Here is a 17,184-nt window from a genome sequence, read left to right as displayed (position 1 = left end):
TATATATATATATATATATATATATATATATATATATATATATATATGCACGTGCATACACACACATATGTATATGTATATATTTATGTATATATGTATATGTGTATATATATATATTTAATATATGCACATATACATACAGAGACAGAAAGAGAGAGCTGAGTTGATTTATATCAAACTGTTGAGTGGTTCAGTTGAATTTCCATCAGACCAGGAGTGGGTTGTTGGGATACTTCTCATTAGTTGTATCACAAGTGTCCATTTAGGAAATTGTATGTGTTCTGTGGTAGTGTTATGGCTGCCCTAGAGCTTTGGCCAAGCCAATGTAACCATGAAGAAAGCCCAGAGGTTCAGGACATTTATCGCTGTGTGTCATTTCCCAGAGTCCTGCATATGGCACTGTCTTTGCCTGTGTTTCTCCTCAGGTACTGACTTTGCTTAGAGAAAACTACTGTTTCCTTTTCTCCCTCCAGAGACCACTTTAGGACTGGAGAAAGCTCACTAAGAGATCTGATGGAAGCTGTATCCACCGTACTAAATAACTAGGGGAAAATAAGTTTGTTTTCAATACCAAAGTCTTTGAGGTTAAAAGGATCCTAAATTCTTTTTTACTTCTTTGAAACTACAATAAGAAGTTAAGCTAGGCATGGTGACTCATCTGTATAATTCTGGCTCTTGGGAACCTGAGACAAGAGGATAGCCATAAATTAAAGGGTAGACTGGGCCAAATGAGTCCCAGGTCAGCCTGGACTATAAGATGAGAGACCTTGTATCAAAAAAGACAAAAAAAGGGAAAGAAACTTACATTTAGCTGGCCATGTCAAGGAATGCTTATAATCCCAGCAATGGGAAGCTAGGCAGGAGGATTACTGTTAAATATCGAGTCAGTCAAGGGAGTAAGTCACTTACTGCTTGTTTCTCTAAGTCTAATGAGAGAATCAGTGTATCAAGAGGTTGGACTGTGTAATTCTGAAATAAGTCAGAGCAGTTATCTTAGTGTGCTTTTTTTTTTTTCCAGAAAAACCCTCAGGTCATGTATCTGGAGCAAGAACTAGAAAGCCTGAAAGCTGTGTTAGAGATCAAGAATGAGAAGCTACATCAGCAGGATATGAAGTTAATGAAGATGGAAAAGCTGGTATGTCTCCCGGGTGACGGAGTGAGCGCCTCCTGCGCATGCGTGCGTATGCACGTGGCCATGTGTGGTGGTGTTGCCTGGGAACTAGGAAGGCAGAGCTTAGAGCTTTAGAACTGTGGCGTTGAGCTAACTTGTACTTGATGGTATTTACAAAGTACACAAAGGGTCAGTGTTGCATTTTCTTTCCCAGATTTATTAAGAGCTGATCCATTGCTGTTTTCTAGAGCGTTATTTATATTTTTTTTTATAGAGTGCATGCAAAGCAGCATCTAGTTTTGGAAAAATTATAACAAATCAGGTTCACATTTCAATAGTCTATGGACCTTCACTTACCTAATGAAAAAAAAAAAACCTAATTATTCTAAAACCAGTATGTTAATGTAGCACCCACTCTGGACAGAAGGACAGTTGGATACTATCAGTTAACTTCACTGGTACCACAGAATCTATTAGCATTCCGTATCCTTTTAAGAATTTGAAATATGATAAAAGAATTGTGTGTTTATTAGCCCAGTTGGAAAACAGCAAGCATTGCCGAAAGCCATAATCAGAATTTGAACCTATTCCATGCTGTGTTTGAGGGGGGTGTGCCTGATGTGTACTGTCAGCCTTGGTCCAGCCCTGAAACTCAGAATCTGCTAACCTGGACATGAACCAAGCTGGAAGGATTTCTCAGCAGCTTAAGTGACCCTAGCTGTTGCTTGCTGTACTTTGCTCCCAACTGCCAGCCACCCAAGGCTGTGAGTGTCTCCTCCACCCGGTAGTGGGTGACTCACTACACTTTGAAGAAAAGCCTCATTCAAAGTAAGGCTAGCCTTGAACAATAGGGAGCGTAGAGGTTACTCTTATCTGTTTGGCTTTTTGTTTTGGGGTATTGGCTTAGTTTGGTGTTTTGTTTCCTAGAGATAATTAACTGCTTTTTTGAGGGAGGCAATGCTTAAAGGGAACATGCAGGCATTACCTCACTTCAGGAAATGTGGGAGTGGGGGGAGGGTTCGCTTTTTGTTTTTTTAATACACAATGGAGTTTGGATCTGCCATAATGAAGAATGAAATTATGTCATTTGCAACAATAATTGGAGTCGGAGATTATCCTACTAAGTGAAAAAAGCCAGACCCAGAAAGACTAATGTCATTTTCTCTCGTATGTGGAACCAAGATGATAAACATGCATACACTGCCGTCTAGTCTAGTCTGTTGAGAAACACGTGAAGGCAAGGGCTCACTGGAGTTGATTTGAGTGCAGTCATAATAAAGACCCCCCTGATGTCAGTGGCGTGAGTGTAGACCAGGCCTACACCTCAACCACTGTTTCTGTGAATGGAACCAGGGAGTGGCTCAGTGTGAGTTCAGTTGGCAGTCATGACTTGGCTGGGTTCGTGATTGATTGCTTTCTTGCCCACCATGAAGCATATTGTCTCCCAAGCCACTAAGGAACTCTCTCAACTGGCATTTAAGTCCAGGCCTGCTCCTGTTTGAGAGAATACATCCCATCTCTCATGTAGGGGTCAGAAGGGTACCAGATTCGTACAGCTGGGACCCTTCACCTCTGCCCATCTTGGAGGTACCAGCAGTACAGGAAGTGGATTTTTTTTTAAAGGAATGCCTGCCTATTAACTCGTAGTTGTTAATAGGCCCAACCCAGTGCACACAGCGGGTCTTGGCAAAGGTCAGCCTGTGACACCTGCTCAGCAGGCCGGCAGTGATGACTCAGGAACTCCTGTTAACAATGTGTTGCGCCATCTCCCATTCATGTACCTGAACTTATCAGAAGATCTCAAGTGATACAAGGCCCTGCTGTAAAAGTACAAACACATTTTAATTTCTATGGAGCCATGATAGTTCTGTTTTGTGCCCCAACCGAGGAGGCATCCTAACAGTGCCAGTCGGCACCACCCTGTTGTTTTTACAGGAAGAAAGGTTGCTATGACAATGGGTATACCTGTTGCCACTGCTGTGTTGCGTGCTTAGCTGCTCCAGGTCTTTAGAGAAAATAGAACACTTAGTCTGTTAGGGCTCTCTAAAGGAACAGAGCTGACACGGTGATATATTTAAGGAAGACTTGCAAGATTGGCTTACATGATGAGCTTAGTGTAGACCAGCGATGGCTACCGGAGAGGCTAAGAGCCTGGTAATTGTTCAGCCCACAAGGTTGGGTGCCTCTGCAGTTCCCATCTGGTGCCAACGGCCAGTGGAACTTCTGGGGAGCCTTTTGATCATCAGTCCACCCTGGAAGCCAAAAATGCGCCGGTTCTGATATCAGGGACAGAATCGGCAGCAGCGTGGCACACAGGCTCCCCGGTGAGAAAGACTCAAAAGCTCCTCTCTTCCACATCCTTGTGGCTGAGTCACTACCAGACGGTGCTGTTCACAGTTAGGCAATCAAGCCGATCCCCGGGAGGCATGCCCACAGGCCAGCCTGATAAATAGACAGTCTTTCATTGGCTTTCTTCTCAGGTAATTCTAAGGTCGCGTCAAGTTGGGAAATTAACCTGGAATAAGTTTAAGGCTTTCTTCAATATGGCCAAGACTTATAGGCTCCCTCCTACGGGTCCCTCCTTTCCTCTTCTCCTTCCTTCCTCTGTCTCTTCATTTTTTTCTTCCTTCCTTCTACCATCTCTCTGTCTCTAGGTCTCCCCCCTCCCCACTCCCTACTCCCTTCCCTTTTGTGTATGTGTACAAGACTGCTGTAGATACAGGGGCTACAATAGTGACCCGAGACAGTTAAACTGCAGTGTGTGCTTTACCATCTTGGGAAGAGGCCCAGCACCCAAGGTCACCTTGGCAGGACACCAGCTCCCAGGGGGACATTCTGAAAATGTCACCTGGGAGAAAGACATTACTACCTAGCTATCCTTTTTTTTATGTGGTGTGAAGAACACCACGTGTCCTAGATGTCCCGTTTCCTGCTTTATTTTCCGTCCGCCACTGGTCTGTGTATAAAGACATCATCAGCGTGCCACTACAGTTCCTCCCACTCAACTTGTTGACGGTCTCGTGTATCGGGATTATGCTTAAGAAGTGAGAGTTTGTTTATTCGTTTGACTACAAACCTTGTTTATACTTAGGTGGACAACAACACGGCATTGGTTGACAAGCTGAAGCGATTCCAGCAGGAAAACGAGGAGTTAAAAGCTCGCATGGATAAACACATGGCAATTTCAAGGTAAAACTACAAGAGTCTATTCCCCTTCCCTCATCCTTGAACGTCTACTGTCCCTTCTTGGTACGCTCCACTGGGCACCTCCCAGGCATGTGAGAGGAACAGATGACAGTTCATGCTTTGACCAAGGTACCCTCCACCTTCTCACCTACCTGGAGCTCACTGGAGCTCTGTCAGAGAAGGGGTAACCACATACGTGAAAAGAAATAAAACAGGCCTTGTGCAAGTGCCCCATTGCCTACTGGGAAATCTCCCAAACACTAGAGCTGCCAGCAATTACTCATAGGATTATTTATTTGGGTCAGGCTTTGAGGTTCTGGTATTTGAGAGTTTTGTTTCCCTTTCTGTGGTGCACAGGCCTGAGCCAGGGCCTCACACATACTAGGCAAGTCCTCTCCCACCCAACTATATGGCTCCCTGTGGTATTTGGGTTTCTCAGCTTAAAAATCCATGACACTTATGCTGGTGGCAGCACATGCCCTTTTGTCCCAGCACTCTGGACTGCCTCAGGCAGGTCTTTTATGTTAGATTTTTTGTGCGCAGCTTGGAACAGACCACAGCAGACCAGAGGGTTCCACAAGGGGGAGTTTATTCAGGAGATAGGGAAGAGGAGAGAGAGAGGAGAGAGAGGAGAGAAGTAGAGGAGTAGAGGCCAGCCATGACAAAGTGGAGAGAGGAGGAAGGGAAGGGGGGAGGGGAGGAAGGGGGCAAGAGAGAACAAAAGAGAGAGGAGGGGGACAGGCAGCCCCTTTTATAGTGGGCAGGCCTACCTGCCTGTTGCCAGGTAACTAACTGTGGGGTGGAGCATACCTGGCTGCTGGAGTTTAGACAGAATACTAACATTTTAAGTTCAAGGCCAGCCTGGTCATCTGAGTGTGTTCCAGGGCAGCCAGAGCTACACAGAGAAACCCTGTCTCAAGCCAAAAACCAAACCAAAAAGCCAAACCAAGACCCTGTGTTTGGTTGATAGTCCCCGGAGGCCAGCTTTTTTCTGAAGGGAAATGGGAGGGGTGGAGGTATGTGTGGGAAGAGAGCAGGGAGGAGTTAACTATGGTGAGGATGAAATATAATTATATATATATATGTATTGAGAAGAATTAGGAAAAAAAAAATCGATGACCCTGGACAAGATCCTGTTTGTTTCCCCAGAGGAAGCTTCTTGAACCTTCGGATGTAAACAGTAGTAGTTACTTTTTGACTTGGATTCCTCGTGATCTCTGGGTTTTGTTTTCAAGGCAACTTTCCACAGAGCAGGCAGCTCTGCAGGAGTCCCTTGAGAAGGAGTCGAAGGTCAACAAGAGACTGTCCATGGAGAATGAGGAGCTTCTGTGGAAGCTGCACAATGGCGACCTCTGCAGCCCCAAGAGATCCCCCACCTCCTCAGCCATCCCTTTCCAGTCCCCCAGGAACTCTGGTTCCTCCTCCAGCCCAAGCATCTCACCCAGATGACGGTTTCTGAACACAGGAGACTCTCTGAAGGCACTGAGGTGCAGCTCTGGAGGACTGACCGTCTCATAGGAACTCAAGCTGCATTAGCTTTCTGGAATGTCCACAGGATAACCAGAGAGCAGCCACCAACTGTATCAGCTCTTTAAGAATTGAGAGCTCCAGAGGAAGACTTTTAACCTGTCCAAAAGCCTCCTCCAAAAACAGATTTTGGACCTGATGTGGACATAGTTGCACAAAGCACTTACGGAATGAGAGAACCTTGTTCTTTGCCTTCCTTCACCTAAGCATACGGGGAAAACTCTCAGGGGCCTATTAAGATAAAGATTTATAACCTTTATAATGTTCTTCACCAGAGACACCTTCTTGTGATTTTTATTTTGGTCTGACTGTGGGCAAGGGTTGTGTGTGAGTGAAATGGGTGTACTGGTGTGTCACGTGACTGTCATAGCCCTTCCTCTGCTGTGTATTAAAAGTCAACAGTTGCATATAGCTTGGCCTGTATTAATCAAGTCATAATCAGCACATACGTGTCAACAAAAGCCATAGAAGAGAAAGCAATAGTGCTTGAATTTCTCCCAACTTGTCTCAGCACTGTGACACGGCAGGGCTAGGGCAAGACAGGAAAAGCCTTTGGTTTGTTGATGTCTGTACATTTCTCTGTTGTTAGTTTTTCCGTATTCAGCATTATCCATTGATACCAGTTTGATTTTTTTTTCCAGTAGAATTTTTATGAGCCTAATTACTATACTCTGATTCATTTTCTCAGGCTATGAGCAAATGTAGTACCCTAATTTTTCTAAACACCAATCTGTATAAAGAATAAGGGGGCAGTACCAATGGATGTTTGACTTATTTTCCCCTTGAGTCCAAGCTATCTTCACAGAGGTAACCCTCTCTCTTCCCTCCTGCTATTCTAACCTCCACCTTTCCTTCGTCCTCCATGTAGAGCCACAGAGGCAAACCTACCTCCTTCCTAACTACAGAATGTGCTTTTCCAGGGCCAGTTTAGCTTTGAGGTGCTGAATCTATTTCACAAATAAGCTAAGCTCTGGTTCAGACACTACAAAATTTTGGAAACCCCTGGGGGAAATCAGTAAAGGCATTTAGCATGTACTAATCCACACAAGCACCGAGTTTAGCCAACAGTTCCCTGTTGAATCGACCAAGAGAGTCTGAGTCAGCAGTGATGCTGACTTGGGCCCCTCTGAGCAGTCTTCCTGCCACTGGAATGCAACAGGCCAGCCAGAGAGTGAGAAGTACGGCTCATGCAACTCCTTCACATTTCAGATGTTCACTTACCATCTCCCCAGACTCCAAGACTTTCAGTTAGAAGGATAGCTGTGGCTCCTCACCACCCAACCCACGAGCTTCCCTGTGCATGTGCATTTCGATGCCAGTATTTATTAATCCATGGTCAATGCTGGTCAAATAACCCCTATAGCAAGGACAGATGCAGGACACTAGAGGTGGTTATTGGAGTCATCCTAGACCTCTACACTACATAGCTTACTGATGTTCATGATGCATGCTTTTTATTAGTGGTTGTGTTTGAAGTCTCTTATCTCTAATAGTTTGTGATGTATGTCACCTTCCATGTTTGCTCCTGATAAACAGGAATCTAGCTTCACTGCCACATCCTGGAACATCTCTGCTCCTGGTCCCAAGTTGTTCTCAATGACTGTAGCCAAAGTCAGGTTTGTCATTTACGCCCTAGTTATGGTAAAGTTCATGCAATTACCTACCATCCCTCATACCACTTAGATGTCTGGGAAGTCAAATCTTATAGCAATTAAAATGCCTAAAGAGCATAGAAGACGAGAGAGACAATAGGTCTCTATTTAAGGTTTGTTTTTTAAACCAAACGTTTTGTGTAGAATACAAAATTGTTGACACATCGTAAAAAAAAATGAGTGTATGGATAACTGTGGTTTATAGCAATGGAAAGTGTATTTTACTTTGATCAAATAAATAGTGCTGGAATATTCAATGTAAGAATGGCAGCCTGACATACTTTACTCTTCAAAGTGTTAGGTTATGTATACCCCTTCCCATCCCTCCTTAGTTAAATCAGGTCCCCAATGCTAAAATTTGTTGTGGCCAGCTTAAGGTCAAGCTTTTCAAAATTCAAAATACATGTATCAGAGACCTAAACTTTGACTAGTTTAAACAAGTTCTTGTGCAAGGCGTAAGGAAATTGGAAGAGCTGTGGTCTAAGTATTTTTGAAGAAGGGTCTTCACCAAAGCTGAATCTTCTTCAGTCTGTTCATCTATGTTATGTTAAAGGCTAAACTGTTAATAGTGTACATGCAGTTATTTTGAATAGAGGAATTTAAAATCAGTACTCCGAGTGTGGCAATTTAATGTAAAAAGATGTGATTTTTGATACCTTTATAAATGAACTCACTTAGCTTTGATAAAGTGACATATCTAAGCATCTGAATCTTGAGTCGTTGCTTGTCAGTAGCTGAACTTTGGTTCAAACATCAAACGGAATACGAAGCACCAACACCGATTGCTGTCAAGTCTTTTTCGATATACACGCTAAATGAGACAATACTTAGCTCATTTATTTTTTTTTTATAAAATCCTGCTCATTTAATAGAAATGACTGATACAAAGTTGTTGACATGTTTTCTTGGTATAAAAAGTAGAAACATGGCTGAATCAAAATACATACTTTGTTAGAAAAGTTTATACTAGACTAATGACTTCCTTTTCATTTGGATGTCTGTCTGACCCTCTGGCAGGGGTTGGCCCTTGGCCTTCTATAAAGCACCGAGAAGCTGTGTGTGCAGATGGGCATCCTACTGGTCCACTCTTCATTTTCCAAATCAGGAAAACTCAACAGTAGTAGCTACTGTGGTCTGTCCTCGGAGATTCTGAGCTGTGCATATGTAATAGCCCGCATCAATGGTCTCAAAGTCTTCAACAGTAATGACACTCTGGGAGATTCTTGTGGTGTGACCCAGTCCTCTGTGAATCAGTCTCCAGGTGTCTTGAATGGTCACAGGCCTTTCGTCCTGTTTAAAGACGGCACACAGACTGAAACCAGATTGACAGCTGCTTCCCTCAGCTCCCATCCACCCTACCCATTCAGCTAGAGCTCACTGAAGGCTGGTTAGTGTGCTGAGCTCATATAAGTTTTTTTTTTTTTTTTGCATAATTACTCAACGCTGCCTTTTTTTTTTTCCCCCAAGTGGAGTCTTGAATTTCAGGATGCTGTTTTTGGTGATTTCTTTTTTGCTCTTTATATATGTAAGATGAATTATTTTCGGCCTCTATGGGGGACCGGCTTAAGCACAAATGCATAGGCAGAATCTTTTTTCCATTGTATCACCCTCCCACTGCCAACTTCCTCCCTAAGAAGGCTAAGATAATGCCTTAGACAGCATGAGCATCTATTCTAGAAGATGGTGGCTTGTAAGATCTATTTCAGGCAGTTGCAGGAATGAGAACAGTGTTTTCTAAGTTCACATAAGGGTAATTATATCACTTAATGCCTTTTCGATTTTTCTCCTAATAATAACAATGTAAAAGGTCATCCTATGGAAAAGCAAGAATGTCTAAGTGTAACAATGTATTTAAAACAACAAACCTAGCATCTAGATGCTGGAAAGTTCTGCCCTCTGGGGAATCATTTTCCACTCGTCACAGACTTCGAAGAGCACTGGCTACCGAGAGTGTCTTGGGAGTGTCTCCTTTGGCAACAAAGTTGGTAGCAGAGCTGTTTATTTCAGTGAGCAGACAATGTACACAGACCAAGGACTTCTTTTATAGAAGTCTATAAAGAAGACTTCTGTTTTTAAATGGATGCTGACCTCATATCACCTTGTGAACAGGGTCTATGTTTAAATGCCCCCTTGGAGAATGTCTGTTCCAAAGCTCTGCACAGAGCTTATGTAGGGATCCATGACTTGTGGGTGCCTATCTTTCTCCCACTCATGTCTTTGAAACTTTGTGCATTGTGAAAGATTCCTTGAAGAGGTTAGAACAGCCTAGTGTAGACCTAGAAGATGATGATTGAAAGCTGAAGTTGAGATAAGTAACTTTGCCTGCTTCGTGCTGTCATCCCTAAGGAGGACCAATGACCATTGGACATTCAAAGGCATCTTAAGCAACTGCCTGATACAGCCATCTGCTCCTTTTCCTCAGTTTCTCTAAAACAAGCTATTTTGAAGTGGACTGAGATATCATAAGTTTTGTAGGGTCTCTCCCACTAAGTGAGAGCTAGCTGAGGCTCGAGTGTGGCGCTTACCTTCTGCCCAGGAAAAATCCATCTGAATTCTACCTCAACATCAGGCTCTCCTAGGACAGTGCAGAGAACGCTGATGTCATCCCCGCCTCTCACTTTGTTGGAGGAGGCCAAGATGGTTGTTGATGGAGGGCCACTGGGAACTGGGAAAAAGCAGGAGACAGGGCAATGAGACCCATAACTGATGGAAAAGACCAACATACGTTCTCTGTGGGGAGAGGAAACCTTTTCATGAGGCCAATGATGGACACTCCTTTTGATGATTGCCTTAGGACAGTGGTCCGCATCCTTCCCAATGCTGTGACCTCATGCTCTGGTGACTTCTAACCCTAAAATTATTTTTGCTGCTACTTCCTAACTTTAATTTTGCATCTGTTACAAATCATGATTTATATAGCTGTGTTTTCTGATGGTCTTTGGTGACCCCTGTGAAAGGGTTGTTTAATCCCAATGGAGTTACAACGTACGGGTTGAGAAACGCTGCCTCTGTCTCTCTACCTTGGTAATCCAGAAGTGGGTAGTCATCCAGAATTCAAGCTCCCCACTCCCATGCTTGTGGTGAGGGGAGGAGCTAACAAGTTGACCAGGGATGTGTGGAAACAGAAGAGGTTTAATAGCAGGTAATACTAGGGAATGAGTAAGTGAAAACAGCCGAGCTGGGCAAACATGTATGTGATGTCATCAGAAGTGGTTCAAATATGCAAATGAGAAAAATGTTTGCTTGCAGGACAGCACAAGTGCTACCTGTGTTTCTAGTACAGTACCCTTACACCGTAACATTTAGAAACATGTCTTTATCATGGTCAGGCCACGCGATGGGTGATTTTCATGGCAGCCTTTAGCAAGGAGATAGATGGGCTAAGAACTGGGACTATAGGAGCAAGCAGACGGATGGTGGATTGAACACTTACAGCCTACACTCTAGCAGAGTTGAGCAGCCACTAAGCGGGCAACTGTAATGCTTCATTTGAACTTGGAAGAAGCCCAGAGTGTGTGCCTCAAGTTAACATGGACTGAGAATCAGGCAAGCAGCTAAACTGAAGTCTCGGTACTGAGCTTAAGAGACACAGAAGGGTTTCTGAGCAGTCTGTGAGGTAATATGAGGTGACTCTGGAGAGGACAGCAAGGCCGGAGCAGTGGCGCCAGCCACGCAAGGCCTGTCAGGACTTTGTGTTTCTGTAGGTAAGAACTTGGCTGAATGTATTGATTGGAACTGTAGTCAGCAACCATGCAGAACATGGTTTGGAAAATGAAGTGGGCATGATTATGGGAGGAAGGTACTCTTAGTAGTAGAGCCAGAAATGATGATAGCACGAGTAGTTGGATCAGGGATTAGAAACAGATCTGAAACTAACGTAACGAGGTTTAAAGCGTTGATTTCTGGTGTGGCCATTCACACAAGGTGACAAGCAACCATCCCTGAGATAGATGGCATGGGTGATCCAGGCCTTCAGGGAAATACCGCGTTTGCTGATGGGCATGGGACTGGGGGCATTGAGGGTCCTCTGGAGCATGTGAGTACAGATGCTACTTGGTCACATGGTCCTTACCTTACAGACCTGGGCCATAGATGCACATGCAGGAAATTTTTAGTTCACAGCTATGGGTAGAAAGAGATCAAGGCATAAAGAAAGAAGGGCACCTTAGGTGCTTCCACATTTAAATTCTTAAAATGCTAGAGTAGTTTTTTTAGTTTTCATGAGGCTCCAGGTTCAACCCCCTATTCTGCTCCCCAAACAAAACAATGGAAGTGCAAAGGCGAGGGGGGGGGCTGTAAAGATGGATTAGCAGTTTAGAGCCCTTGCTGCTTTTCTAGAGGACCTGGCTTTGATTTCCAGCACCCAAGCCGCTCCAGTCCCAAGTGATCCATCGCCCTCTTCGGGCCTCTTTGGGAACTGCACACATTTGACCTCTATACATACATGCAGGCAAAATATCCATGCATATAAAATTTTTCTACTTTTTCAAATTATTAATAAATCTCTTAATAAAATTTTTAAAAACTGGAAATCAAAAGGGGTCAAGGTGAAAGGGATTTCACTCTAGAAGTGAAGTCTAGTAGGAAGATGACACATGCCATCTGCTGGATGTTATGACACTGGACTCCTGAGGTCCTTAGCAAAGGTGGTTTTTACAATGTACAGAGGGAACAGCCAATCACATGGGGATGAAGGGAGGGAGAGATGAGTCGGGGAATACAAAAGTTTTCAGAGTACTTGGCTATGGTGGGGAAAGAGATGACCTCCATGGAGAGTTGGGGGCTGTCAAGCAGGATTATTAGGGTTGTTTAGAATATTAGAAATTCTGGCCTACCAAATAAGTCCTCGGCAGAGAATGGAAGAAATTACTGAACCCAAATTCTGTCTTTAAAAGCAGCTAACTTGGGAGATAGACTTCTGTCCACAGGGAAGCACCTTGCTGCAGAGAAGTTTACTACACCCCTCTCCTTCCTTCATAAGTGCAAGAGTTCTCAGGAGACACAGGTTATACTGGAGGGGCTACAGCATAAAAGGAATCACTTCTTTTCCTCAATTTCAGGGAACAGGGTAGGGCACACTCTCTAGCAAATGGGGGAAGAACTGAGCTAGACTCAGGAGAATACTGTCAAGGAAGAGAAGCATTACGCGGTTCTGTAGAAAGATTTGCTCATTAGCCCATCTCTGTGCCATCAACCCAGGGCCGAAAAGCCTTGGGACAGTTGTGAGTGGTGAGCTGCAAAGAGGAGTGCCCGAGGTTGGGGCTGGGGGAGCGAAGGATGAGACCTACATCCTCTGTGTTTTGTCAGCGTGTTCAAGTTGAGGGTAGAACAACAACGGCGGCTGATAAACAGGCCAACGGGTTCCAGGAGACACTGAGGTCATCCTGAACGTAATGGCAAGAAAGACAACTGTCCCCAGGCAGGGAGTGACAGGAAATGAGAAGACTAGTGGAAGCACAGCTCGCTGCTGTGGAGGAGCAGAAGTTCCTAAGGGAGAGTGTCAAAACACGGACCGGAAGTAGTAATGGGCACAGCCAGGATGCCAGCCCCACCGTGGGAAGTGGCTGGTGATGCTAGGAGAGGCTGAGGAATCCTAAGGGGAGACTGAGGACGGAAGAGACTTGCCAATCAAACACAGGCAGAACGAGAGAAGGATGTGGAGTAGGGGATACAGATGTTAGACCATCATCCCACCCGGTGTCTTTGTATTTCCCTCCCAACAAGCAGGCAGTGGCAATCTAGGTTGGAGGACAAAGGCAGACTCACCCTCTACATAGAGCAGCTGATACTTAACGGAGATCTGAGACTTGCCCCCGGCTTCCGCTTTGCAGTAGACCACACCCTGGTGATCGGAATGAGGCTGAAGGTACACGAAGCCTCTCTTCATGTCGTACACAATGTCCGTTCCGTTGGCAGGGATTTCTTTGGCGGGAAACTCCCTGTGGAGCGTGACTTTGGCTGCGGGTGCTGTCACTCGACAAGGAACCACGGCCTGTCTGTCCGGGTTCAGGTAGACAACATCAAAGTAACTGGGAGAAGGCACAAACAGCTCTCCTTTCTCTGCAGAGGAGAAGACACAGGCTTAATGACTAGAAAAAAATGAAGAGAGGGTGTCTTGATGATTCTTTTTTTTTTTCAAGATTTATTGTGAGTCGCCATCCTCTGCACCTGTGCTGTTATGCCTGATCCTTCATCTCTATGCATTTCCCTAAGAAGACTGCTCAAGGAGAAATCCAAACTTAGGTGGTAGGCTGCCAAGTGTGTCTCCTTGTTCCTGTTTTGATCCCTGTTCTTGTTCGTGTTCCTATTTTGTGGGGAGTATAAAAGGGAGCTTCATAGTTGAAAATATAGCATTTGGTTCTTTACCAGATGACTCTCTTTCTTTCTCTCGCCCTCAGCCCTCCACTGATCCAAGGAACTCAGTCAGCTATGCTGGCGTAGCTGACAATTTATTTATTTCATGTGAGTACACTGTCTTCAGACACACCAGAAGAGGGCATCAGATCCCATTACAGATGGTTGTGAGCCACCATTTGGTTGCTGGGAATTGAACTCAGGACCTCTGGAAGAGCAGTCAGTGCTCTTAACCTCTCCAGCCCAAAATGTCACCTCTGTCTTTTTTATTTTGGTTTGGTTTGGTTTGGTTTGGTTTTTCGAGACAGGGTTTCTCTGTGTAGCCCTGGCTGGCCTAGAACTCACTCTGTAGACCAGGCCGGCCTCGAACTCAGAAATCCACCTACCTCTGCCTGCCAAGTGCTATAATTGAAGGTGTGTGCCACCACTGCCCAGCTGTCTTGATGATTCTTAAAACCAGCACAAAGATGAGACAATACTGACAAGCACACTGGATCTCTAAGAGAAGGCTGGCAAAAAAAAAGTAGGGGATTGTTCTGTATCCTATTATTTAGCTATAATTTAGATGCTGACTGGCCCCTAGAGTTTCGTGAGTTAAAGGCTTGGCTATTGGAAGTTACTCTGGTTTGGTGGGAGGGTTTTAGGTTAGTAGATATATGCTCTTCAAGGAACTTGTAAGATACTAGCCTTCTTTTCTCTCTCTCTGCCAATGACAACCATCTCAACACACGAGGTCAACTGATCATGGACATGAACCTCCAAAACTTTTCTCTTGGGAAATTAATTCTCTTAGGTCCTTTTATCATGGCTTTGGAAGGGTAACTTACCTATATCCCCTATCTCCTAAAAGGAAAAGCCATAAGGATGTTATTTCAACTTAGAACCATGGATCACACTGATTGAAGCGAGGAAGGAGACAGATTTCCTTACGTTAAAAATAAAAATAAAAAATTTAAAAGAGTTTGATTTTAGTGTATGTGTGAGTGTATGCGTGTGTACACGCCTGTGGAAGCCAGAAGACAATGTTGGCTCCCCCTGTAGCTGTAGTTACCAGGCCCTATGAAGGAACAGCAAATGTTCTTCCCCACTCAGCCATCTTTCCAGCCCCATAAGAAACAGTCATAAGACCTTGAACTGTTCTGTGTTTCTGTGTAAAGAATGATCCTCATAGACAAGAGTCAGAAACTGCTATTCAGAAAGGCATTTCTTATACAGTCGAGGTCCTCAGGAAGGGTCACATAGTGACGTTACTCTCCTCACACCCAACACAGAAGATAGAGTGTATACCAAGGCTCATGGAAGGGGCTGGGATAGGAGCAGAGGGAAACCTGTGGGTCTCAAGGATGACTTCTGCTTGGCTACCACGCAGTTTCGAAATTTTACCCAGTATCAGACAGACAGACAGACAGACACACACACACACACATACCACGCCACTCCCTTCTGCAGTGCAGCCTGTCAGATTTTAAACCCTAGATGACACTCCTGTCACACAGACAGGAAACAGGTGAGAACTGTCTTACAACATCCCTAAGACAGCAAAGGGATTTGGGGTTGGGGCACGTGCTTATGTTGTTTGTTTGGTTTGGTGTGACACATTAAATCCTTTGTTTTCTGGATTGTTCTGTAAAGGGATATTATAGTAATTGGTGAGAGAACTCTCTGGGGCTAATCACAGAACACTTGTTAAATTGTTTCCTGTGTTTCCCTTTCAATGTTCTCAAGCGAGCAATTATGCTTGGCTTTCTCTCTCGCCTGCCTTCCATGTTGCCATTGTTTGATAACTCAGGGCGAGCATAGGATTCCTGGAAACAGCATCAAGGGTCTTCAGGGCAGGAGTTCTTTGGTTCCCTGGACCAAGTTCAGGAACACAGATGTGCTTCTGTGGAGAAAGCTTAAAGGTCATCCATCATTGCTAAGGTCTATACTAACCAAACAAGGTGATTGTGTTACTTTGTAAATTGACTGTCCACCAGTGCTTTTCTGATGTGTCCAAAATCCCTGTTCAGACAGAGAAAAATCTATGTAGCCTTGGGTGTGTTACTCTAACTGTGCTTTAAAACCTCCGTTCTTTGAAGCAGAGACTGAAGGAAGGGCCATCTGGGACTGCCCCACCTGGGGATCCATCCTGTCTGCAGATACCAAACCCTGACAACTGTTGCTGTTTCTGTGAGGCACCTGTTGAGAGAAACCTGGAGTGTCTGTTCCCTGGGAGATTCTGCCAGTATCTGACCAATGCAGATGTGGATGTTTGGTTCCAACCATCAGACTGAGCTCGGGAACCCCGGTTGGAGAGCTTGCAGAAGGACTGGAGGAGTGGAGGGAATTGCAATCCAATAGGAAGAACAAATGTTGGCTGGTTGGACCGCCCAGTGCTCCCAGGGATTAGACCACCAACCAAGGAGTATATAGGGAGGGACCCATGGCTCCAGATACGTATGTAGCAGAGGATGGCCTTGTCTGACATCAAAGGGAGGGGAGGCCCTTGGTCCTGTGGAGGTTTGATGTCCCAGCATAGGAGAATGCAGGAGCGGTGGGGCAGGAGTGGGTGGGTAGATGAGGGAGCATCCTCATAGAGGCAAAGGGGGGGGTGGATTTAGATTTGGGATGGGGGGGTATGTGGATGGGTAACCAGGAAGGGGGATATCATTTGAGATGTAAATGAATGGAATGATTAAAAAAGAATAAAACAAAAAAACCCAAAAAATTAATAATAAAATAAAATCTCCATTTGTAAAGAGTAAATAGTACTAAAGCCACATCTTTTGAGTGGTTGAGAGTGTGGCTCTGTGATAGGGCACTTGCCTGGGATGTAGAAGGCCTACATTCAGTCCCTACCATTTCAAGAAAACAAAGAATAAAACAAAAAAAAAAAAAGAAAGAAAGGAAACAAACCAGAATTCTCTGACTAGGATTGTAGAGCTGACTTTGGTTGTGAGGTTTGATGAGTTACCTGCCCCACGTAGCAAAGCCAGTAGATTCCGAAAACAGTTTGAATTTCAGAATGCAAAAATACTCTGATTTTCTGTTGTCAATGTATGCTTTGGGAAAAAGAATGAATCTATATCAACTGCCTTAAAAATAGTTGGATAGCAGGGGTATGGCCCAATGGTAGATAACTCTCCTAACATGTGAAAGGCCCTAGGTACATTCAATACTCAGTATTACACATAAACACGCATATATATACCTCTCCCCCCTCTTTCCCTGTCGTCCCTCCCTCTCTACCCCACCTCCACTCACAGCAGTAACTTCCGTCTTTAAAATGTGTTGAGGTTCCTTTAAAAAATTATAGGTTACACGCCCCCGACAAATGTGCTTGTATCTATTCATGTATCATATTGCCTTATAAAC

At 44.5% G+C, this 17,184-nt stretch overlaps 2 protein-coding genes across 4 annotated transcripts in view; one reads left to right on the top strand and one right to left on the bottom strand.

Annotated features, from left to right (window-relative positions):
• Mtus1 (microtubule associated scaffold protein 1) overlaps nt 1-8,186 on the top strand; it is a 145,073-nt gene extending 136,887 nt beyond the window's left edge. For all 3 annotated transcript variants that reach the window (XM_028768162.1, XM_028768161.1, XM_028768163.1), the window contains 3 exons: nt 1,019-1,135; nt 4,203-4,300; nt 5,533-8,186. In XM_028768162.1, coding sequence (XP_028623995.1) covers nt 1,019-1,135; nt 4,203-4,300; nt 5,533-5,746 — 429 coding nt within the window. In that variant the 3' untranslated portion in view covers nt 5,747-8,186. The remainder of the gene's footprint in view (nt 1-1,018; nt 1,136-4,202; nt 4,301-5,532) is intronic.
• A 134-nt stretch (nt 8,187-8,320) lies between these two features.
• The window catches only part of Pdgfrl (platelet derived growth factor receptor like), a 59,167-nt gene continuing 50,303 nt past the window's right edge, over nt 8,321-17,184 (bottom strand). Inside the window, exons 4-6 of the mRNA XM_028768164.1 lie at nt 13,243-13,536; nt 10,002-10,141; nt 8,321-8,766 (exon numbers count right to left, since the gene is read on the bottom strand). Of these exons, the coding sequence (XP_028623997.1) occupies nt 8,578-8,766; nt 10,002-10,141; nt 13,243-13,536 (623 nt within the window). The 3' untranslated portion in view covers nt 8,321-8,577. The remainder of the gene's footprint in view (nt 8,767-10,001; nt 10,142-13,242; nt 13,537-17,184) is intronic.

This window comes from Grammomys surdaster, unplaced genomic scaffold, assembly GCF_004785775.1.
Source record: "Grammomys surdaster isolate TR1022 unplaced genomic scaffold, NIH_TR_1.0 185, whole genome shotgun sequence".
Classification (NCBI taxonomy): Eukaryota; Metazoa; Chordata; class Mammalia; order Rodentia; family Muridae; genus Grammomys; species Grammomys surdaster.
The sequence above is the reverse complement of the archived record's forward strand: the minus strand, read 5'-3'. Positions and strand labels throughout refer to the sequence as shown.